At 36.3% G+C, this 25,546-nt stretch overlaps 1 protein-coding gene across 1 annotated transcript; it reads left to right on the forward strand.

Annotated features, from left to right (window-relative positions):
- The first annotated feature begins 11,081 nt into the window (after positions 1 to 11,081).
- On the forward strand, positions 11,082 to 11,952 carry LOC130591520 (auxin-responsive protein SAUR71-like). Its single transcript, XM_057394853.1, has one exon. It carries the CDS (start codon positions 11,335 to 11,337, stop codon positions 11,791 to 11,793), a length of 459 nt encoding a protein of 152 aa, XP_057250836.1. The 5' UTR covers positions 11,082 to 11,334; the 3' UTR covers positions 11,794 to 11,952.
- Positions 11,953 to 25,546: the final 13,594 nt, after the last annotated feature.

The following is a 25,546-nucleotide window of genomic DNA, read 5'->3' on the forward strand; positions in this document are numbered from 1 at the left end:
CTTTTCAAGGCTTTGTTTGTTTTGGGGCTTTATTTTTGCTCAATGGGAGCAGATTTTTTTGGGGGAAAGTTATATGCGAAAAGAGAAATATGAGGAGAGAGAAACATGAGAGCAGGAACGCAAGAAAAGAGAGTAAAATGAAGGTAGAATTGATGAAACTTGCTTTTTTCTAATGATATTATTGGTGATGATACCTTATTCATGTTTTTCTATATGTTTGTTTTTATCTTGCAATTTAAGCCCTATCTTTTCTTATTTTGCAGGGGAAATTGAAGTTGAAGAAGCAGTTGGGGCCTCGGAGAATAATATATCCACAACTATACTTATAACGGTGGAAATCGAGCTGATCTTCAAATAAAAGTAATCTGCAACCGATCTATTGTAGTCGGATGTAGAGAACCTTCACTCACGATCGGCCTAGCATCTTTTGTTACTATAGCATGGTTAATACTTTAATCCAATAGTGATCTAAGGGCGTTTTAGAGGAACATAAAGGCTCATATGACTCCTTCTTCCTGCAAAGACCTTATTAATTTTATAATTCAACAATATACATATATGTAATTCAACAAAATGTGTCTCAATTTAACGACTACCTAATATAAACTACTCTCTTTTGCTGCTAGGCATGATATAGTACTTGTAATAGTCTAATAGATATAATAGTTGGACAACATTTTAGAGAATGCACAAGACCTGTTTTGTAACCCACAAACTATTTGGACTAATAAAGCATTTATGTAATATGATATGATAGCCTTATTAGCTTGCCTACATGTTCATATAATTTGCACTCTTTTTAATTTCATTTCACCAATATTTGCATTAAGCCATTCATAGTAGTTTTTGCTTTCTTGGGGGGTCGTGCGCGATAGCGGACGGTCCAACAACTAGTGAAAAGAAAATCGGAAAGATGATAAAACAAAGGTATAGTGTAATGAAAAGAAAAGGTAAGGTACAAAATACGGTATAAAAATAATATATATTTAGGGCGTTAGTAAGAAAATTTAAGGCTACCAAGTAGTACTTGGTCTAGTGGTAAGGAGAGCACCCTTCCAACCTCAAGATTGGGGGGTTCGATTCCCACTACAGGCACTTTGAGGGTAGGGATTCCCCTTACCCTTCCCCCTTACTCTCAAGTGTTTGGTCCATTAAGACCCGAGCGGGGTCCAGGCCACTTCTTCTTACCCAAAAAAAAAAAAAAAAAAAAAAAATCTAAGGTGTCAAATAGCAAAACTCTATACTTCCTCCGTATTTAAAATACATGCAACACTTTCCAATTAAGGGTGTTTTATAATAGATTCAACACTTCTTTTTCTATCCTTATTTGGTAAATTTTGGATTGTCGAATTACTTAAATATCCTTACTTTAGAAAATTAGTTTTGATTACCTACAATAATCTAAAACAAAGAAACCAATTTCAACCTCCATCCATTTAACCTCCACCCATCTAACTTCCACCCACCACCCTCCACCCTCCTAACTTCTTCTCTTCTTCCACAACCACAACCCACAATCCACCACAACTCAACTTCCACAACCAACAACCACAACCACACCATCCTCCCTCTCTCCCTCACCGACCACCAGCCAACCCTTATCCCTCCTCTCCCTCGCCGACCACCAACCAACCCTCATCCCTCCTCTCCCTCGTCGACCACCAGCCAACCCTCCTCCTCCCTCTCTCCTTCGCCAACCAACAACCCTGGCCGTCTCCTCTGTCTTCGTGACTCCCACCTCCAATCTCTCTCCTCTCCAAAGAATCCCTCCTCTAAGTCCACAGTCTCATTTCTCTCTTCCCCCATATAGTTTTTGGGTAGGGTTTTATGCAAATACTTGTTCAATCGAGTCCCAACACATAATTTTTCTCTTCTCTTCTTCATCTGCGCTAAAATAAAAAATACGACGAAGTAAAGACAAAAGAAGAGTTTCTCTCTCCTGTGACTATGGAAATTTTGGTGTTGAGGGCTTGACTACTAGTAGATCTGAATCGGTGCGGAGTTCCCCTCTCCTTCGATCTCCTTGTTCTTCGTCGATCTCCTTTATTCTTGGTTAGATCTGTATCTTCAAGTGTTGAGCCCTGAGGAGAGAGAATCGAGGTTGAAAACCCTAAATGAAGAGCTTTAGAGCTTGTTTAGGTATTTCAATGAAGTTATGAGCGCTGATGTAGGTTTAGGTTTGCATTTTGACACTGTTTCATGATTTTTGCTCACATAGAAGCATTCGGTATCTCTTTGAAATTATGTTTGAACAATTAATGAATTTGATCCCTTGGTTTTTTGTTCTTCGGGACAGATGCTGTAGGGCCAATTTCAAAGTGAGCAAAAATCGTGACGGTTTAAAGAAATTTTGTTGTGGTGGTATTAGCAGGGTATGCTTTGAAACCCAATTTGGGTAAATAAAGGTCATTTAGGGCCGATTTTAGACTTTCACGTTCATTTTCCTTAAATTCTAACATTTAGCCACATGTTACGACATATATAGTACTAATAGCTATATATATAACCATTAGAGTCAAGAAAAACCATTTATCATGCTTGCTTTGAAACCCAATTTGGGTAAATTAAGATCATTTAGGGCCGATTTTAGACTTTCACGTTCCTTTTTCTTAAATTCTCACATTTAGCCACATGTTAAGACATATATAGTAATAATAGCTACATATATAACCATTAGAGTCAAGAAAAATCATTTATCATGCTTTAAAACCCAATTTGGGTAAATGAAGGTCATTTAGGGTCAATTTTGGACTTTCATGTTCATTTTCCTTAAATTCTCACATTTAACCAACTGTTAAGACATATATAGTACTAATAACTACATATATAACCATTAGAGTCAAGAAAAATCATTTCTCATGCTTTAAAACCCAATTTGGGTAAATGAAGGTCATTTAGTGTAATAGCCCTGTTTTTAAGAACCTTTATTTAAAAGTTAAAAGTGGATAAGACCATCATTCTTTATGGCTAAGAAAGCTTGTGGATAAGCATTACCATTCTTAATGGTTAAGAAAGCTTGTGGATAAGCATTATCATTCTTAATGGTTAAGAAAGCTTGTGGATAAGTACTATCATTCTTAATGGTTAAGAAAGCTTGTGGATAAGTACTATCATTCTTAATGGTTAAGAAAGCTTGTGGATAAGCACTAACATTCTTAGTGGTTAAGAAAGCTGTGGATAAGACACTATCTTTCTTAATGGTTAAGAAAGGTCAAAGAGGATAAGAACCATCATTCTTATTGCTAAGAAGGCTTTGGAAACCAATAGATAAGTTAGAAAGTCCTTGAGAGCCTTAAACATTAAGATTATGAAAATCGTTGGAGATTGTTTTATCGGGTAACGATGACTTCCAGTTAAAGAGCCTTTCGGGATTGAATCCGAGCTCAGAACCTAACCAAACTTGATATATAACATGCTTGATATGTGTTAAGGTTAAAAAGGTCATTTATGCCCAAGAATTACGTGGTTTAATAACGTAAATTACATACATAGTAAAACAGGCCAGCTGAAATTACAGCTCAGACCTATCCTCAAAGAAAGCTGCTTAGCATCTACTTAAGTGTCGATCTCTCAAAGCCCTTTGTATGCATGAAAGCCAACACCTAAGGCTAACACCTCAAGCAAGAATCACCCAAAAACTCCAAAAAACCGACCTTGCGCAGAAGAGGTTTCCCTCCCCTGGGGTACCGCCAGAACAGACTATAAAAGCCTGTTCTGGATTTTCGTCTCTTTTCTATTTTTTCTTCCTCTTGGACACCCACTTTTCTTTACATAGAACTCTTCTAGACATCCATACAAAGTAGTTAAAGCTTTGGTTCCAACCTTTAGACCATAAAATCATATAGAAAACCTTGTTCAAAGATCACATAAGTTGATGTAAGTTCAACAGTTTACACCTCTTGTATTTAAGCTTAGTTTTTCATATCTATAAGCTTGTTGAAACTAATCTTTAGCATTTTATACATTCAGGGAAGCTGTAGGAGTAGTTAACCAAGTGGATTAAGGAATTTCGTGGCTTTAAGCATCCTTAGTAAGGTACACACTTAGTTTGGTTTTAACCTAGAGATTTCCATACCTATAGTTAGGTGATTGTTTCTTTCTAGTGTAAAGCATGTTATGAAATGAATTTACTTATGATGTGTATTTTATTATGTGTATATTGAGTATGTAACATGGATATAACATGCTAAGGTTCGTTAGAGATATTTTATTTGACCTAAACAACACTTATACACTAAGTACTTACGATTATGCTTCTTAATGGAATGTGTTTAGTACATGGACTTGTGGAGTAATTGTGATGATTGAGGTGGATTATGTTATTGTTGGAGTTGTTGTGGTGGTGTTGGTGAAGTTTGTGGAGTTGCATTGTTGTTTTGTCTGTTGTATTGTGTTGTTGGGTTATTGTTGTTCTGTCATTGTGGTTGTGGTGGAGTTGCTGTGAAGTTGTTGCCTATTGTTGTTGTTGCGCCGTTGTTATGGTTGTTGTTGTAGTTGTGGTGGCTATTGTGGAGTAGTTGTGATGGTTGTGGTAGAGTTATTATGTTGTTGTTCTGTTGTTGTGGTAGTTGTGGTGGGTTATAGTTAAAATAGTTTACTAGTTTGGAAGATGAATTAGTTTGGATATGATTAAAAAGGTTACGATGATGTGTCCTGAGCTAATATCATGTGGTTTATAGTTTAAGTATATATATCCAAAGTATTCAGTAGAACAATATGGTTCATCTTGTTATTATGATTCAAGAAGTTGGAGTGATAAATTGGGAATATGATTTACTTAGGTTTGTTATGAGCATAGTAGGTGGTGGTTTCTGTTGTTGGTTGTGCTGATGTATTGTGGTTGTGTTGTTCTACTATTGTGCTTAATGTTGTGTTATTGAGTGTTGGTGTTATTGTTGGTGTGGAGGTGGTATTATTGTTGTTTGTGCTGTTGTTATTATGTTGTTGTTGTAGTTCTTATTGGATAGTCGTTGTTGATGATGCGAGGGAAGTCATAATCTTAGAATTGGCAGACTGTTATAATTATTGTAGTTGGAGTTGATATGTATGAAGTCGAGTTATGAGTTATGGGAATGACTTCGTTAATTTCTATTTACGGGATTCAGTTTGATTAGCATAATGATTGCGTTAGAAGAAGATAATTAGAATAGTTAAGTTTGGTTATTGATTATTGATGTTACTGCGAGGTGGTGTTGGAGGATGGCTATGTAGACGTATAGAATTGAAGATGATATGGGAAATCAAGTTATGATGATGGGAGGTTTTGTATAATTGTTATAGAGTTGAGGTAACCTTTAGGTTCAGCAAAATATATGTAAATGCTCCCGTGGGCTTTATATTAAATTTTAGAGATTATATATCGTTTATAGTTATGATCTTGATTATAGATGCATCTCTATGAGTTAGTTGTGAATTGTTATTGGATTGTTATAAAAGTATCCTTTTGTTCAATTAGTGGAATTGTTCGAAAATACCATGTTTCTTAAAATATGATTTGGTATGATAATGAGGAAATGATTCGCATATGAGTTAAGACCAGATAAGGTCGAATATGGTGTTATGTTATGAGTATTGAGGTTTAAAGTATAAATCATTAAATATCTTATTTTATATATATGAAAGTGAGGCATGAATAGGCACCCCGAGTTAGGGCGGGTAGAGTCCCTAGCTGTTGCCTTCCAGGAAGGGCGAACTCCTGATGGCGTTATAGGACATGTCCGGGTAAGTCTTGCAAGCATATCAATAAAAGGCTGGGTGACGACCCTCAATAGTTTGGAGACAGCTGGTACTGCGTGGTACCCCTCTCCACTCGCGTTCATGCCAAACGATTGGTTTTATGAAACTATAATAACTGAGTTAAATGTGATTATCAGTTATTATAACTATGTGTTAATTAGTTTTCAAAATACACCTAAACGTGTACTTTCTATTACACAGTGTGTACTCAGCTTTGCTGATAGTGTTGTCATTTTTGTGGCCTGTCACTTGGTGGGTGGCAGAGTCAAACATTGTTGCAGGTTTGGGGTTGTGAGCTCAGGATTTTGAAGTGAAGCAAGATAAAGATGTCATCGTAGCTTATGGATTGAGTTAGTATTTTAGATAGCCAATTATGGAATAGTTTCTAATATATTTCGTTGTATACAATATTTGGGAATATTAGTCGAGATATTGGTGTAATTGAAGTCTTATATAAAGGATTTTGTTTTGTGGGCCAATACCCACAGGTTTCAGGATCGTTTTATAGGTTATGTTTCCGCTGCGAGTAAATATTCAATTCAAGGCTTATTAAGCATTAATTGTGATGAGTGAATCTTAAGAGTGTTTACCTAGCAGCTCGGGAGTTGGGCTGTTACATTTAGGCTGATTTTAGACTTTCATGTTCATTTTCCTTAAATTCTCACATTTAGCCACATGTTAAGACATATATAATACTAATCGCTACATATATAACCATTAAAGTCAAGAAAAACCATTTATCATGCCTTGAAACCCAATTTGGGTAAAAGAAGGTCATTTCAGGCCGATATTTGACTTCTTAGCTCAACTTTAATGTATTTAACCTCCCGCACTTATATCATTATTGACTTCTTACATATGTGTGTTTTGTTATTAATGTTTTATAAGGTGTTCATCAAGGGCAAGCCAAGGAAGGATTCTTTCACACATCCGAGATAAACAAGGTTCGGAATTTGCTAGCACGCTACCTTACCGAAAATTTGCATGTGAGGATGATGTCGCGGCTTTGAGCTTTTTTGTTAGGATTATGTTACTAGCTACACTCACTTCATATGTTTCTTTTTTATTTTAGTACTTATTTATAACTTCATTTGTAGTACATTATGAATATTATATTATATATAATAATACCATTTTGAGTACTTTATACGACGCGTGCGTGAGATGTTTTCTAATTAAGACAGGTTTAGATACAGGCTTTACATATATGTATATATATATATATATATATATGTATATATATATATATATATATGTATATATATATATATATTAAAAACCTGATACGATTCTAGAGAAAACCGCATCAGATTGTACGCCTAGAGGTCCAAAACCTTAGCGCCATGACCATAATCTGATGCGGTTTTTGGGAAAACCGCATCGGATCATCCATTTATGATGCGGTTTTGGACCGCATCAGATTCATTTACACACCTGCTGTGAGCCCACCTGTTGTGGACCAAAACCGCATCCGAAAGCCCACATTTGACCGCATCCCCTTGGGTTTTTTCCACTAGTGCTTAAAAGAAATTTGATTTGCGAAAGACAACCTTGCCCTACTATTAAGCACTCACAAACATTTTCAGTCAATGACTTACTTAATATTATTAGGTGCAAGACACATCTGACATTATTTTCTCTATTTTCACCTTGTTCACTCTAATTTCAGCACATATAATACCCACCCTTTCTTTCTTGAAATTAGGCTAAGGTTGTCTTTTGCAAACATATTTTTTCAAAAGTTTTAAGTTGCCAGAAAAATTTAAAAGGTTGTTTTTCACAAGAATTGAAATATAAAAGGTATATATGTTTTGACAAATTTTTCTAATATACTTCTTCCATTTAGAAATAGTTGCACCATTTATATTTTGTACGCTATTCACATCTTACACTTAGATTGTCTTCGGTGATTTATATTTTAGGAAAAATCATGTGGGATCTTGTTAGATTTGTTTCGATGTAATTTTATTTAATATAAACTTTTTATAATTTTTACTTATTGATAATTACAGATATTAATGGTTGCTAAGCATATTAATTTCAGCTATTACCAAGGACCTTTGGCTCTAATATTATGGCTTCCTATCTGCCACATGTTTACACAGGAATTAAGGTAAGTGGATTCTGGTTTTATTTAGATAAATAGATTCACTTTGATTGGAAAACATTACATTGTTTGTTTTCTTTTTAACAAAAAATTTAATAAAATTGAATACTTAATGTTGCATAGTTTGATGTGTAGAAAAATTCAATGGGGTAAAAGATCCCATTTTATTATTATAAATGGGTGCATTGAGAACTGAAATAATGATGACATTTTAAGAAATTAAATTATTTTCATAAGGGTATTTTGGATATAACTATTGATTAAAAACAGAAATAAGACTTATATTTTGGGACATACCCTATATATTTTAAGATATAATGAAGTAATATATACAAATATATTAAAAGACATGCGGAAAAAAGCCTATGTGCCACGTGGCACTCTACTCATATTTTTCATGCAAATGTTTTATGTCTATGTGTACTCCTCACTTTTAAAAAATGTGTAAATGCAAGGTATCAAACACGTGACCTTTAATATGAAAAGTAAGAGCTTAACCATCAATATAATATGACTTTGTTGACTAATATTTCAAATAAAATATGATGAAGTCATGTAATAATTATAATCAACTAAAAAGACTTCAACAAATATACAAATATCTAACATTCTTATTACGTAAATTACAAGAGAATATTGATATCATATTCTCTTACCACAGTTCCTTTTAGGTATTGTTTTCAAACTCAAACCTTTCAATTTTTTATTATTTATCACGTCGTAATGTGAAAATTTCAATTTCTTAATGGATAAAAAATGCAAAAAGTAGCAAAATAAATTATGGAATTTAACAATAATATCATATTTGTTTATTGTACCTGACCCGAGGCATCGCCCGGGAAAAAAACTAGTTAATAAATCTAAAAGAATAAAATATATAATATATACAAGAATAGCATTTGGTGGCCTTATCGTATTTACATACATTACCTTTCTAAGGTCGAGTCTCACCCTTTAGAAGAGTGATCCCCAACTCTTTCATCCAAATAATTTCAACTTAACTAGCTAAAAATATATTAATATATACAAAGAGTAAAAAGTAGTATATACAATAAAGTAGTACATCCAAGGTTGTGAGGGAAAAAATCTACTTTTTACTCCTTGTATATGTTAATATATGTTTTTTGGTAGGTAAGGTGAACTCCTTTATATGATGAGTGAAGTAGTATATATATTCATTTAGTATAAGTCGATGCAACATTTTTTGTCTTTATTCCATAGTGCCATTGCTATAGCATATATATATTTTTTGAGACAACGAAAAAATCGTACATTAATTAAAAGAGGAAGTACAACTTAATGCTAATATGATCAAAATTAAACAAAACAAACAAACCTAAAGGAGCTTTATGAGCTCATATATTCCATCTGAAACAAAAATAATCAAAGTCGATAACAAGTCACGTAGGAAGGGGGTGTCGTTGGTCAGTGCTTGTGATGATGGATTCAAACCTCGGATGGCTGATGGAAGTGGTAGAAGAAGCGGATGACGTTCACGATCCGAACATCAAACAACCAACATCGAGCATCGCGCCTCGCCGCATGAGCAATCCCAGCAATTTACTATCAATTTGGATTCTGTGCTCATGATCATTTGAAGAGTTTAGTTTAGTTGTGACTCGTTATTCTCGCTCAAGAGTATTTTAGGTTTCTCCATGAGTTAGGAGAAACGCAGATTAGTGGGCATGCTAAAAACCTCCAGATGCAACTAGGGTGCTGCCTTTAGATTTGAAATTGTTAAGGCAAATACCATTAAGATCAAGGCCAAGCTAGAAAGAGAACGAAACAAGTTGAACTCTCGAACACACCATCGGTTTGCAAAATCGGAAAGCATACGTCCCAACCATGAAAAACTTTCATCATCTCGTCCATGCTTACAAACTTCTTGAGTCACCTTGTCTCTCAGTACATATTCCCAAAAACCTACGTATTCTACAATTACAACTTTGAACCATCAATCCGGACCCAATCGACAAACATTCTTAGCGATTCAAGAAAAATAAAGCATTTATATTATATGGAGATTTGATACGCATTGCATTTTAAGAAAATAACCAAACATACTGATAACAAACATAAATAGTTGGAAAGCTCAACAACGTAACCAGGGGGAGGAGAAGTCCGACACTAATAGGGGGAGGAGAAAAGGGAGCCCGACACTAACAGGGGGGAGAGGAAAGGGGAGCCCTATACAAGAAAAGAGGAGGGGGGAGGAAGGGGGAGTCGGACATTGAATTCAAACAAGGGATGGGGAAGGGGAGCCTAAAACCTAAGACCTCGAGCACCAAAAACCAGGGACCTGAAGGGAAATTAACCCTGTTGACAAACTAAAAGACCATGGAGATGAAGGGATGGGAATGTAATGGACAACACTAGTGGATGAAACCTAACAATGATACCTTGTGGTGGGAGACTCACCTACGGGGATAGGGAGGGGTGCGACAAAAGAAAGACAAGGGATGGGTGCAGCGATAAAAACCGGAGAGGGGAGGTGAAAAGGAAAAGCGGCGAACCAAGGGGGAGGGATGGGAGCCAACGACCAGAGGCTGGGGAACTCTTCGGCAGCGAGAGCATGACCATCAGCGACAGCTAACAAGAGGAGGAGAGGGAGACGGGATGGGGGAAATAGGAACTCGGGCGACGCATGAGAGGGGGGCGGACTCGACTTAGGCGAACAGGGCGGGGGATAGACTCGCCTACACTAAGAACAACGAAGAAGAAGACTCTTACACTACGGCCACCAGGAAGCCTGCGGGGTGGCGGTGGGGCCGCTTAGAATTTCTAGGGTTCGTGAGTTTAGGGCATCTTTTTAGAGAGAGAGTGGGGATATTGCTGCCATTTTTTTGAGGTGGGACAACTTTAACACCAATACAACATACACTATAATCGACTGAACATGCAATACCGTATATAAGAACTATGAAACTAGCAAAGCTCAGTCATGCCTCTTGGGAGGGAGAGTAAAAGCTAAAGATATCTCTATATCAAAAGTAGTATAGTTTTATCTAATAACCTCTAGATTATAAAAATATAAGATACAATCCTTACCACTAGATTAACCGATACTTGTTACTCTAGACCAGGGCCATTTGTTAAGACTTTAAGAGTACTAAATTTTTTGCCTTTCAAATGGACGTACGTACATGATACACCCAGCCACTACAATCAATTAATATGCACATTATATACTATGTACTCAAAAACAACCTCCTAGTATTCCTATATACATTATAATACTCGTCTTAAGGGGGGAGGGGGGAATCTCACCCGGCTTCATCTGTTATATCAGTTCTGATCCACTTACCAACTGCCTCAAATCAAAACTTCCCCTTTGCATTGACCTTCATAATTTCAACTACAATACATCAGAATGGATCAACGTCAACCAACTTCCATTGAAGCTATATAAGTATATGATAGAGGCTATATGATTCCAGTACTGTTATAATATACTATTCAACATCCCCTCTAAGAAAAAGGGAAGAATTATAATGGAGATGTTGAAGAAGTGGAAGAAGAATATTCTAATACGATGCAAGTCAACCAAGGAGAAAAATAGTAAGATACCAAACACATTACCAAAGTGCAAGTCATTTCCACCGTGGTGCAGTCCGAGCCCATCATCATCATCCATCGGCGCAACGAAGCAACAGGCGACACCGGGGGGATGCTTCTCGGTATACGTTGGATCCGAGAGGCAGAGGTTTGTGATGAAGGCCAAGTACGCTAACCACCCTTTGTTCAAGATGTTATTAGATGATGCTGAGCAGCAATATGGCTATAGCTGTGATGGCCCTATTTTTCTGCCTTGTGATGTTGATTTATTCTATAAAATCTTAGCTGAGATGGATAGCGATGCTACAGATATTATTCAACCTCATGGGTGCGGTGGATATGGCTCATATAGTCTCCTTAGTCCATCTAAATTTCTCAAAATTAACCAATTTTAAAGACAGTATATACAACTTGCAAAACTCTTGTTTTGTTTTCCATTTTGTTCTTTGATCTGGATTTTCAGTTTTTTGCTTTGACTTTAGGATTGTATTTATTTTTGCATTTGTTTGTATCACATTTGGATTGAATGTATCATGTATAATCTACAGTTCTTATTGTATAGACTTGTTTGCGGTATAATACATGAGCTAATGTATAATGTTGGTGAAAAAACTCAACGTTGTATGAAGATAGCTTTGCATTGGACTCTTCTTTTTTTAAGAACGGATCAAATTGATTAAAGCAAAACTGGGAACAGCTGATGACAATTATTTGATGGTGTTATCTTTCAAGAAACATCACTACGTGTATCTTCCAACTCATTTTTTTTATAAAGGTAAAAAAAAGAAGGTTAGGAGAGCCTCCGCACGAGGGGAGCTCCTATCTTATCAGTTACAAGATTTAGAGCTAAAGAAGTATAATCTACAATAGGAAAATGACTATCTACTAAATGACCAACGTTGGCTATCCAATCTGTTGCCCTGTTTGCTTCTCTGAAGACGCGACGACTTTTCGATGACTGAAATTGTTGAAGGAGGTGATGGATGTCTTGGATGATATTGGAGATCTGCCAGGTGGGCGGCTAGAGACCCTTAACTGTATTGATGATCATAAGATTGTCCCCTTCAATGAAGATCTTTACTTTGTCTCCAAAGATAAAATACATTATCCATGGGAGAAAGTCAATCTAAGTCAAAGTCAATTGAGATCCTTAGGAGATGAAAGTCAAGGAAGGGAAAGGTACAAGCAATTAGAGATCGAACGTGTGAAGCTACGGTTATTCAGTGCCAGAATATGGCTGAGACTTGAATCAAAGATGATTCAAATATTTTCCCTCCAAGGATGCATGGAAGTTACGAATCACGTTAGTTTATAAATAGAAGAACGATCATCAAGAAAAGGGTAATCAACACAACATGCAACAAATTGCAAATTACTCTTTCCTTAGCGTAGCCTAGCCTTATCCTAGCCAACCCCCTTTTAGGTTTATAGCTTAGTTTATTAGATTTAGAACATGTCCTTACGCCAAAATCTGTAATTCTTCAGTTGAAGCAAGAAATCATGGAGGTAACAATCTTTGTATTTTCTCTTTAGTTGTCTAGCCAGGCTTATCCTCATATGTGTTGTAAATTTATTCTTAAAGTTTGTGATGTGAATGAGAATGTTTTGCTATAATTAATAGATTAATTATTGCTTCTTGTTCTATTTATTGCGTTTCGCCTGAATTTAATAGGCGTTGTAGTTTAATCAATTAAATTGCAACAAAGTACGTTAGCAAGGTTTTATCTAATGAAAACCGATAACCCCCATGGACTAAGCCTCCCGTGACATTCAATATCAAACTATTGGATGTGCATTGACTTGTTTGTAGAGTCAACAAACTGATTTTGCACCAAAAAGTTTTTTTGGCGACAACAATGGGAGGAGAAAGTTTCAAAATCAAATTGTGAAAGTTCTTCTTCGTAATCTTTACTGTTTAACTGTATAAAACAGTTATTGTCATTTTCATCAAAATGTCGAACACATATTCTTGAAAGAATAAAAAAGATGCTCAAGGTGAATCAAGTTTCCAAAACAGGGAAACTAGTTGTTCAATTCCTTCACAGACTAGGGAGCAAAGTAACAATGGTGAACCAATTCATCATGTTCAGGAAGAGTCAAATGGAGAAACTCCTCAAAGAGAAAGCTCATCTCCAAGTAGTACTAGTTGTGGATTTGTTTATCAATTGTATGGAAAGTTCACAAAGATAGTAAAGCATTTATTATTGGAAGCCATAGAGAGTCAAAGACAACAATTTGATTATAACTAAAAAACTCTATCCCATGAGTCTGCCAGAGTCTTCACATATATCCTCCAAAGGATATGTGAGGAAAATAGAGAGATTAAATCTAGGCAAATTGATCGAGTACTCGTATATATCAATGCTACTATGAGTGCAACTTTCACGGCAATGTTTAAGTCTCTTGCTACTGAAGTAGTTACTCGCTTAGAATCACTAGTCGAAAAACATTATCACTTAAACGAGAAGTTAGTTAAGGCCTTAGAAGAGGTACCACTAAATAGAGCGAGAGGAAGTCGTGGCATAACCCCAGAACATCCTCTAATAGGTTACCCACCAAGGGTGCATTTCTCCCATAAGTGATGGAATGGCAGCGGGCGTGGAGCCAGGCTTACACCAGGTTTCAGGATATCATCAACCTTCGTTTTCCATGGGTGATGGATAAATTGGTAACAACACATACCAATCTTTACCATCAGAAGGAGGACATAGGCAAGGCACTTTTATTGCAAACAACAATAGCTCACCTCATGAATATGTGCCTTATATGGCTGGTATTTCTTCTACACCATATGCTTATATGCCTTACCAACCAACTATGGTTGGTACGCCTCATTATGGGAATACTCTAGGTTATGGTCAAACCCAAGCTTCATTTACGTACACAACTGGTGCTTATTAGAAGAGGATGCCTACAAATGGGCATACATTCCCACCACAAATGGTACAAGGAGTAGCCAATCCTAATTATATGCATCGCCAGAAAATCCCTATGGGGGATTATGAAAATCAACCTTTCATTCCTAACCCTAGTCCTGTGTATGATGAAGCAGGAGGTATAAGGAATGGAAATATGGGATACCCAGGGAAGCATCATGATCCATTTGCGGCATGAGTTGAGGCACCGGTCCAAAGACTAGTTGGAGATAATTTTAGGAAAAATCAGAGGCAAGTAGGTCAAAAACCATATCCTGAATGGATTAATAGAGCAAATCAATTTCCTCGAACGTTAAAGATACCTGACTTTACCTTGTTCTCAAGTAATGATAGAGTTTATACTGAAGAACATTTAGTTAGGTTCAATTGTCAGTGTAGGGAAGCAACTGACAATGACTTTTTAAACTAATAATGTTTTCCATGTCTCTAACTGAGACGACTTTTTGGTGGTATACTGATTTACCACCAAATTCTATCTACTCCTGGCAAGACATGCAAGTGCAATTTACAAATCATTTTGCACACTAAAGTTGGAGTGACTCTAAGTAATCTGGCCAGAATCAAACAAAAGTTAGGAGAGTATGTAGAAGACTACTTATCTAGATTCAAAATGGCTAAGATTAGGTGTCATGTTAACAATCCTGAAAGAGAGTTTGTACAAATGGCTCAGGAGGGAATCCTAATTCTGTTTTGAAAAAGGTTTGATGGTCATGCCTTTGGCGATTTTGTTGAACTAGCAGAATTGGCCGTAAGGTATGAGAGAAATGTCCAAGCTGAAAGTGCAGCAAGACACTAAAGTTTCTTCACTCCGAATGAGGAGCCTTTCCACTTTGAAACTGCACAAGAAGTGGACGAGGTGGAAATTATTCATGGAGTACCTTATAAGTATTCTCCTCTAAAGAAGAAAGAGTTTCTGGCGCCAAACAATTTAAAATCTAAGCAAAAGAGGACATATACTTTTGATGCTAAGAAATCCAATGCTACTTTTAATTGGTTATTATCTAACAGAAAGATAAAACTGGTAGGAAGGCATAAAGTAAGAACTGCTGATGAAGTTAAGGGTAAAAGATACTGTAAATGACATGGTACAGTAACTCATGACACTTCTGAATGCGTTTTTTTTAGAAATAAAATCCAGGATGAAATTGAGAAGAAAAATATCATATTTCCTAATGATGAAGATGTTAATGTAGTTGGAATGGAAGAACCATTTAAACTATTCTGTGGTATGGTAGAAAGTAACAACGTTTTTACTATCACTTTGGAGGCATCTCAAGCTACCGAAATATGTAACCAACACTTCAACAAATTGCTTGATGAAGTAATCTTGGTTCTGCCAAAGATAGTCAATGAAGAAGGATTGGAAGATATGCGCAGATGGCATATCAATGGGTGACATACAACCAACTAATGCCAAGTATTAAGAGGGTTCATGAGTAGACAATTAATTCTCAAAAGACTGGTTGTCTCAGAAGTGGAACAACATGCCATGCAGCTAGAAGCTTACAAGGCCAACTTAGCCAAAACTAAGGCGCTCGTCAATTCCAACCCAACTCCAAGCCTGGCAATGCCTAAGGAAAGAGCTAAGACCTACAAAGAGGCTGCTCAAAAATTCCCATTGCAAACCAGGGCAATAGAAGGGTTGAAGGCTTTGAGAAGTGGGATGTGCTCGTCATGTGCAGACAAGTTAACCTTTAAAATGATTAGAACCCATATCATCCTCAATGATCCTGCCTATGTACTCAACTTATCAAGGACAAAGGAAAAGTAATGGTCTCAAGTCATACACTTCCTTAAAAGGAAAAGAAAGGGAGCTAAGTTAAACTGCTACCAAAAATTCTTAAAACAAGGGTAAAGCCCCATGGGAATCAAGGAGATATACAACTTAAATCCGTAGTGAGGATAGCGCCACTACAAGATGTCTAAATTTTACATAGAAGCAGGACATCAAAAATGAAAGAGCTAAGTGCAACAGGTACTGCAGTGAGGGCCCAGATTAGCACTCAAAATATGCAGGAGTCCCTTATGGCAAATATAAGGATTGATGAAGAGGCTCTACAAGTTGGCATTATTAGATTGTTGCCTTTAGATTACGAGTAGCGTGATACATCATCTACAAAGAATGATAGTCAACAGCCTCAAGGAGGTGATTCTCTTATGAAAGAGACGCCAGGGAATGTCTTTAATCAGGACTATGATTCAGAGTTTGGATATGAGGATCTGGACTTACGGGTGTCAGATAGTAACTCTGTGTTGGATGGAGACCCACTGGTGAATGAGCCTTAGACAGAAATGGGAGAGGGTCAAAACATGCAGTGGAACATGGTCATGCTACGAACAAAGTTTAAAAAGTTAGAAGACCAGACAGGATTCCAGACCATTATTGCATCATTGGTAGACGAAGTTTAAGGAAGCGAGGGCATGTAAATTTAAAATTACTTCTTCTTGAAGGTTTTCATCTTACTTGAATACATCTCAAAAGAAAGTGCCTAATAAAACATCCTTAAAGGCTAATATAGAGAAATTAATTATAGATAAAACCTTTAGGTCAGTTGATGTTGATAATAAGCACACTAGAGCTCTACTACTAAATGTTGATTTTGAGGGAGTTCGTTTAGGCAAAGTATTAGTGAACACAGGAGCCATTGTTAATATTATGTCACACTCTGTATTTAGGAAACTAGGAAAGACTAGAAAAGATTTGCATAACATACAAATCAACATAACTAGTTTTTCTGATTTATCAGAAAAAGTGGAAGGAATGGCTATTTTAAAGATAAAGGTAGTAACTAAAACAACTCATACTGGTTTCTTCATAGTCGAAAATGGTACTAACTATAATGCCATACTAGGAAGGGATTGGTTACATCATAATTATTTTATTCCATCATCACTCCATCAGGTCCTAATCCTATGGAATGGTGACACTTATGAAATGGTTCAAGAAGATGAGGAAGTTTGCCTAATCATATCTCCTGGTTCTGTTTTTTTATCAAGGACTCTCTAAAGTCAATTACCACTATCGAAATTGAGGTTGCTCTACAACTTGAGTCACAAACTCATCAAGAGATAGAAGACCCAAGTGCAATTCTCATTGAAGAAGTAAAGGACGTCCCAGATGTTGAAGACATTCAATCAATATATGTATATATGCAACAGGCGTCGAACTACGATCAACCACTAGCTCTTGTTAGCTTATAAAGTTAGTCTGAATTTTTCTTATAAAAGTTTATTATCTCTATAAACCAAGAAGAAGGTTGTAATGGGTTTACCCCCATTGTTGATCAAGTTATGAAAGACTTAGTTTTTAGAAAATGCCAAGAAGATTTTCTGATAAACTCTAATGCATGTAGCTCAACTTTACACGAAACTGAATCTTTAGAAGAAGAGGATGAGAAATTATGGGCTAGAAGTGAGGATATGAAACAGGAAGTTCATGGTCCACTAGAGCAAAAAAATTTAGGGGATAGTGAAAATCCACGTGTTACTTACATAAGGAAGCTCGTCACTAACCAAGAAAAACATGAAATAATAGAAATTCTAAAAGAATTTAAGGATTGTTTTACTTGGGAACATCATGATATGCCTAGTATTGATAGAAAAATAGTAGAACATAAACTACCTATCAAGGAAGGCTTTGAGCATGTGGCTCAAAGTTCTAGAAGACTAGCACCTGAACAGACATAGCCTATACAAGAGGAGAGAAACAAAATGCTTAAGGAAAAGTTCATAAGGCCTTGCGAATATGCTGTCTGAATTTCTAATATAGTCCTAGTAATTAAGAAAAATTGCAAGATACGAATCTGCATTTACTTTAGGGACTTAAATAAAGCTACACCTAAAAATCAATATCCCATGCCTATATCTGATCTCCTAATAGATGCAACATCAAGATATTAATACATATCTTCTATGGATGGACATGCAGGATATCACCAGTTAAGGATTGCACAAAAGGACTGTAATAAAAAAACCTTTAGATGTCCAAAATCATTAGGCTTTTTTGAATATGTGGCCATGCCATTTGGATTTATAAATGTTATAACTACGTACCAACAAGCAATGGACGCAATCTTCAAAGACCTGATTGGTAAGATCATGAAAGTATATGTGGATGACATACTCTTAAAACAAATGACTTTCTAAGACATAAAGAGCATTTGGTTAAGTCATTCACTAGAATGAGAGAATATCACCTGAAAATGAATCCACTAAAATGTGCATTTAGAGTTAAAGCCAATAACTTTTTAGGATTTCTCATTCATAAAAATTGAATGAAAATTGATCAAAATAAGGCAAAAGCAGTATTGTCAGCCAAGCCACCTTTATTAAGAAGGAACTACAAAGATTCCTTGGATAGGTCAATTATATTAGGAGATTCATGGCCAATCTAGCTGGAAAAACTAAAAAGCTTTCACCTTTATTAATATTAAAACATGGATCAGAGTTCAAATGGAACGAGGAGCATCAAAAGGCCTTTGATCAAATCAAACAAGAGTTGACAAGTCATCCTGTATTGATTCTCCAAGGTAAAACATAAAACCATTAAGGTTATATCTGTCTGCTTGTGAAGATTTCATTGGTAGTCTCTCCTCACTCAAGAAAATAAGAAGGAACATGAGCAGGCTATATTCTATCTAAGTAGAATCTTGCATGATACAGAGAAAAGATATATCATGGCAGAAAAAGGGTGTTTGTTCTTATATGATACATCAATCAAGCTCATACATTATTTCATGGCATTCACAATAGAGATAGTAGCTCCAACATATGTCATAAAATATATGATATCCAAACCTCTTATAAAAGGAAGGTTAAGCAAGCGAGTCTACATTTACTGCAATTCAACCTAATATATGTGCCACAAAAGGCAGTAAAAGATCAAGCTCTAGCTGACTTCTGAGCAACTCATCATTGTTGTGACTCAGAATCATTAATGAGGACATGCTTCCATGAGTCTTGTTCTTTGATGGATCTAACACCAAAGAAACAGTAGGAGTTGGAATATATATTCTATCTCCTGATGGGATCCCAGCCGAATTGGCAGTGACCCTCAAGGGTCCATGCACTCACAATTGAGCAGAATATGAAGCTTTGTTGATTGGGTTAGAGTTATTGCTAGAGTTGGGAGCCAAGAGAGAAAAGATATATAGGGATTCTCAATTGCTCATTTATTAAAAGACTGATAAATTTAAATGTATATCATCAGTATCACAAGAGTGTGGAAAGAAATCACAAGAATTGCCTAAATAATTTAAAGAAATTACTTTCTTACACATTCCTAGAGAAGAAAACAAAATAGCAAATTAGTTGTCCCAAATAGCTTCTGCTAGAGAAGAAGTACCTTCACAAAATGAAGAGATCATTCTCCAAGAAAAGATCCTATATCCTCTAAACAAAACTGATAAAGAAATATCAAAAAACATATTAGAAGTCTATAGAATTTCAATATTAAGGGAGGAAAAGGACCGGAGAGATGAAATTATCCATTATCTCCATAACCCAACTGGGACAAAAGTGCCAAATAGAATCAAAATGGCAACAACTACGTTTTGCATGCAATTTGGTGAATTGCATAAAACGGATCTAGAAGGATTACTTTTGAAATGTTTTGATGCTAGATAAGCTCTAACTCTCATTGCATAAATTCACTAAGGGCTATGTGGTGCTCATCAAAACGACCTAAAAATGAGATGGTTGTTGCATGAATATGGCTTCTATTCTCTGAAAAGCCAAGGAGAAATTAATCCTACATCCTTTAAAAATCATTCCTACATCCTAGTGGGGACTAATTTCTTCACAAAATGGGTGGAGGCTCAGGCTTTCAACAAGATCAATGCAATACCCATGTTGTAATAAATTTCTTGGAGGAGAAAATCTTTACAAGATTTAGGATTCTAAATACTATAACATTTGATCAAGCCACAATATTCAGGAAACCTGACCTAATGGATTATCTTAATCAATTTGGGGTTGTTAAGTTGCATTCAACACCTTACTATGCTCAAGCAAATGGTCAAGTTGAGGCTACCAATAAGATCATAGTAAAAAGAATCTCAAAGTTAAAAGATAACAATCTAAGTAAATGGGATGATTTTTTGCTATATTCCTTATGGGCCTATAGGACCTATATAAAGGGAAGGAACATGAGTTACTCCTTTTAACATAGTTTATGGACACACTTAAGTAATCTCTGCTGAAGTGAACGTAAGGTCATCTAGGGTAGCCCAACAATATCAAGATATGACTATTTACAAGCAATGAATATTGAAATTATGGATGCACTAGAAGCTAAGGAAGAAGATTTAGCCAAAATGAGGATCCAAAAAGAAAATATTGCTAAGGCCTATAACAAAAAAAGTAATGCCGAAAGAGTTCCAGGAGAATGACAAGGTTTGGAAAATATTTCTGCCAGAAGCAACTTACAAAAATCCTCAGTTAGGGAAATGGTTACCTAAGTGGCAAGGTCCCTTTATCATTCATAAGAAAATGTCTGGAAATGCATACCTATTAAAAGATATAGATGGTAACATAAAATATAGAGCCTTGAATGAAAACATTCTAAATTAATATCATCCATCTATATGGGAACAGCATGATCTCGTGTTTCAACAAAAAACATGCAAAATTGTTTCAAACAACAAAAGATTATTTAAATTACAATATTAATAATAATGTTATATCTTAGACATTACAACATTATCTGACAGCTAAACTAAGGTTTTGTATGGCTGACCAAGCATTATAGAGTTTCTCCTTTTGGAGGATCAAGTTTTGTTGTACAGCCATGTCTTTGAACATCTCTTGCCTCAAATTGGCAAGCTTGGTTCGCCCTTGGTGTAGCTTCTTCTTTCCAATATCAATGGAGCTTTGAAGTGAAGACTTCTCATTTATAATATTGATTTCCTCTCTATTGATCTCAGCTAAGCGATTATGTAGAAACTACCTTTCCTCATAAAGAGACTTCAACTTCTGCTCAAAAGAACTCAAAGAATCTTGGATCTGTTTACTGAAGTTTTTGAAGGACTTTCTTGAGTTTCCAAAGAAGCTTCCTCCTCTTCTTGAAGCTTTTGAGCTAAGAATTTAAGAGATTGAACTCTTGATCCAGCATTATATTGTTGAAGAAGGAGGGTCTCTTTAACATAATCAAGGCAAGGTATCCAGTACTCAAAGCCTTGAGAAATTAAGGATTCCAAAATCAGTTTGAGTGTCTGTGCAGAAATCTAATCATAAGGATTTTCTAATAGGGTCAAGCAAAGGTCCCATATCTTGTCTTCTTATTTTATATGCTCAGAAGACTCATCATTGGAAAATAAACAGTGCTAGTAGAAGCATATTGATTCCTTATAATGATGGATGTTTGCAAATTAGCCTCTTTCCCTCCATCAGACTCTTTCATCACACTTGCTTCTTGAGTGCTTCCCTCTGCATCATAAATTAGAGAAGCCAAGTTAGCAAGAGAGTGAAGTCTAGTTTTATGAGGATATGGATTCATATATTGGAAGTCTAAAATGAATTCACGAGGAAAGAAAGGCAAACCAGTCCCAGAAGAGGATTGTGAAGTTAATAATGACCCTTTGAACACAGAGGTAGTCAAAAGCTTAGTATTGCTCCTCAAGGGTGTAATCTCTGAGGGAATAATTTCCTCTGGAATTTCATCCCTAGCAATAGGGGCTTGCTATGACAATTATTGGAGCAACAAGGAGCTTAGAAATTCAACATCTAAGGGAGTTGACTCCAAGCGATCCTCGTTAAGTTGATGAAGCAAGTCTTCATCAGGATACTCCATGTTTAGATGCTCAATTTCTTCCAACTAGGGGGTACCACGTCTTTCCAAAGAAGGGCCATCCCCAGGATCCAACTGGGGGAAAAATGGCTTGTCAAGAAAGTGGGATGATTGATAATGAGTTCATAAGAAAAACCACCTTACGGATTTAATCCCAGGCAAACCACTGTAGGAACATCTACTGAATGTTGGTTGGCAGAGTTAAGAGGTGATGGCTTCTTAGAAGAAAGATCGCTAGAGGTCTTAGAATCATTCAAACCAAAAGAACCTGGAATTAAAACGTGTTAGTATTCCAAAGAATGAAACTTCTTACAAAAGAGAGTAAAAGAGGGTATCGTGTCAGACACGACACAACACCCAGTTTTTGAGGTAAATGAAGGTTTCGGAGTAATAAGCAAACCAATAAAAGACGTGAGCAATGATTAAGACGAATTGTAAAAGAAGATTAGAGGAAAGGGTCAGACCCCATGCTTGAGTCAAAATTAACTTGCAATTAGGCCTTATATATCTGATAATATCATATACACGTTCAATATTTCCATTGCGTGCTGCTACTTCTTCAAGAGTTGGGGACAGAAAATCATAGAAGTTATCTTTTTTCAGCGACTCTCGTGTCTAAATTAGGTAATAAGCTAGTTTATGTCTAGTTCAAATCGTGACTGATTTCATTCCATTTTTAAACACCAACTCAATCTTATATGCTCTGACAATAGTTCAATCTCTAAACAATAGTTCAATGGCATGGGTAGCTTGGTCATACGTAATTCGATTATACATGAGGAGTCGTGGAGTAATAAGAAGGTGGGGGTGGTAGGATTTTTGAAGCTGTTCAAAAATTATCAAGGGTATGCGGATGCGGTGCATCACCACACCTCCTTTGGCACTTCCATTGTGTCTCGGGTTAGATGGAGCCCTCCTCATGTGGGAAGCTTTAGGGTGAATACAAATGTAGATGTGTTGAGTGATGATGGTACTGGGTTGGGCGTGGTGATTCGTGACGATTAAACTTGGTTATTAGACAAGGTAGTCCAATTGCTAAAATCAAAATTAAAGTAACCAATCAGGAGTATATATAAAAAACTTGGGGGGGATAACAAGACAAACAAGCTATTCCGCTGGTGGGTCGAGGTATTTTTTCTATTCAATATAACTTTGTTTATTTTTTTCTAATACTTGCTTGACGGTCTCTTGATTCTTTTTTGCAATTCTCTGCTCGGTTGGCCAACGTTGCTCGGAATAGGGTGCAGTTGGCCGAGGATGTTGAAGATATGCTGGAGAAAGGGAAGATATGCCAAAGAGTCGCTGAATCCAAGCTTTATATGAAAATCAAACTTTCCTAGGGAGACATAAAATATGTATTACAAAGATGATTCTTAAAAATGTGCTCCTATTGCTTGATCTATCAAGTCCGGAGATGGGCGAAACTGATGATGATTTATGGCTCCTCATGTTCATCTACATCAGGATCATCATCATCCAAATAATCCTCGTCTAAAGGCATAGGGATACCTATTTCTACCAAATGTTCTTGCCATAAGAGGCATGTACATTTGTACTGTGTAAGTTTTTTGAAACTTGTATTTTCGTCAACTTGGACTACCTTATATTTTCTAGTGAAAACACCCAAACTGCTTTCACAGCTTATGGATCTGTGGTATTTTAAAGCAAGTTCGGGGGGGGGGGGATACTACCTTGCAATGCACTCTCCCTATGCTTTGTAAACCGTTCATAGTTTTGACTGATCTCTTTTTCCCATTCGGGGCCAAAGCTTGAGCGCTAGGAGGTCTGCATTACTTCCCATGATTGCAGAACTGGATTCTCATTTATCCATATCTCCTAGCTGGACCTTTAGGTCCCTTCCAAAGAGCTTGGTCATCTTGGACTGCCACTTAATCATTTCTTATTCCTTGAATTCTTCCCAATCCTCTTGTAAAATGTCCATGTTAAATCTATGCCTCCAACATTCTCCACGAAAGAGTGATAGAGGGGTGATTTGTTGATTGGCCATCTCTTAAGAGTTTTCCAGGTTTTTTTATATTAGAAAACAAAGATTTAGAATACAACTATTTTCACCGTTATCCCTATTTTTAGGGATAAATGGAACGTTAGTTGTTATAATTTTAGATAACAAAAGCACGTCTTTTTAATAAAACTTAACTACTCCAAGTTTCAACCCTTAGTGGGTAAACATGGGTAAATATGGGCTTGCCCACTAACTCTTGATAAGTCATATCATTTGTTTGGATTTTACCATTTAATGACGTGTGCAAGTTGGACGACCATCATTACTTTTATAGGTAACTTATTTCCATCTATTTATTACTGGTTAGAAGTTTTAGCATCTCGAGAGACACTTTATTTAAACTTAACCATATAGTGTGCATTATTTGATTTGATTGTTTATTTTTGAATAATCCATTAAATTACATAATTTTGATTGGACAAAAATATATAAATAATGCAAACAGAAATCATGAATAATTGTTAAAAGAAAAATTTTCATTTCATTAACAAAAATGGGATTTACAACCTAGGGCAAAAATTTTTAACAAAAATTACAACCTATTTAGAATTTTTTAACTCTAAATCTTATTCCGATTTTTAATCCCTAGGGGACATTGGCTTGTAGGCGTCTGAGTCTTCCTCAGACTCACGATCATTGCCTCCTCCAACAGCTTCGCTGGAGTCGTCACCAAGAGGATAGAACTAGTCATTACCGCTAAAGGCTTCCTCTGTGAAGTAGTCCTCTTGAATCCTCCTCCTTTGGGTAGGAGGTTCATCTTCCTCATCGTCATCCTCATCATCATCTCCGTCAGATTCGTCTGACGGTAGAGGAGTGTCTTCATCTCTTTCTTCTTCCTCCTTTTCCTCTGCTTCTTCCTCTATCTCATCTTGTATTTCCGGAGGAGGGAAGAAAGGTTGATCAACCTCTTGTGGGTTGAGTTCAGAAGCCTCTGTAACACAGGATTCAGCGCAAGATTGGGGGGCGTCCATTTGGAGACGAGTATTTTTTTAGAAGGTTTAGGGAGATGAGAAGTTTTTCTTGTGGGAGTGTTTTCAGGAGATGAGTGTTATGATTGGATATTATACTTACCCTTTTTATAAGAGAATTTACTGTCTCCTGAAAAACGGAAAGTTACGCCCCTTTGTGAATGGGCTTTTAAATAACCCACCCCTTTGGATGGGCTTCCAAGTCACTATCCTTTAAAATGGGCTTTTGAATAACGCACCCCTTAGGATGGGATTCCAAGTCACTATCCATTAAAATGGGCTTCTTTAATATGGTGAGTTTGACACGCTTATGTTTTAATTTGTTAAAACTTGATATTAACATGGCCCAATAAAAGATGACCCAAAATAAATGTACCATACGTTCTGCACGTGTTTTATTTTGGTTGTCTTCTCCATTAATACCCTTTTCAAGGA

The sequence above is a fragment of the Beta vulgaris genome, chromosome 5 (assembly GCF_026745355.1).
Source record: "Beta vulgaris subsp. vulgaris cultivar EL10 chromosome 5, EL10.2, whole genome shotgun sequence".
NCBI classification, from domain to species: domain Eukaryota; kingdom Viridiplantae; phylum Streptophyta; class Magnoliopsida; order Caryophyllales; family Amaranthaceae; genus Beta; species Beta vulgaris.

Bases quoted from the DNA above. Each gene is read 5' to 3' on its own strand.
- LOC130591520 (XM_057394853.1), top strand. From the start codon at position 11,335: ATGGAGATGTTGAAGAAGTGGAAGAAGAATATTCTAATACGATGCAAG.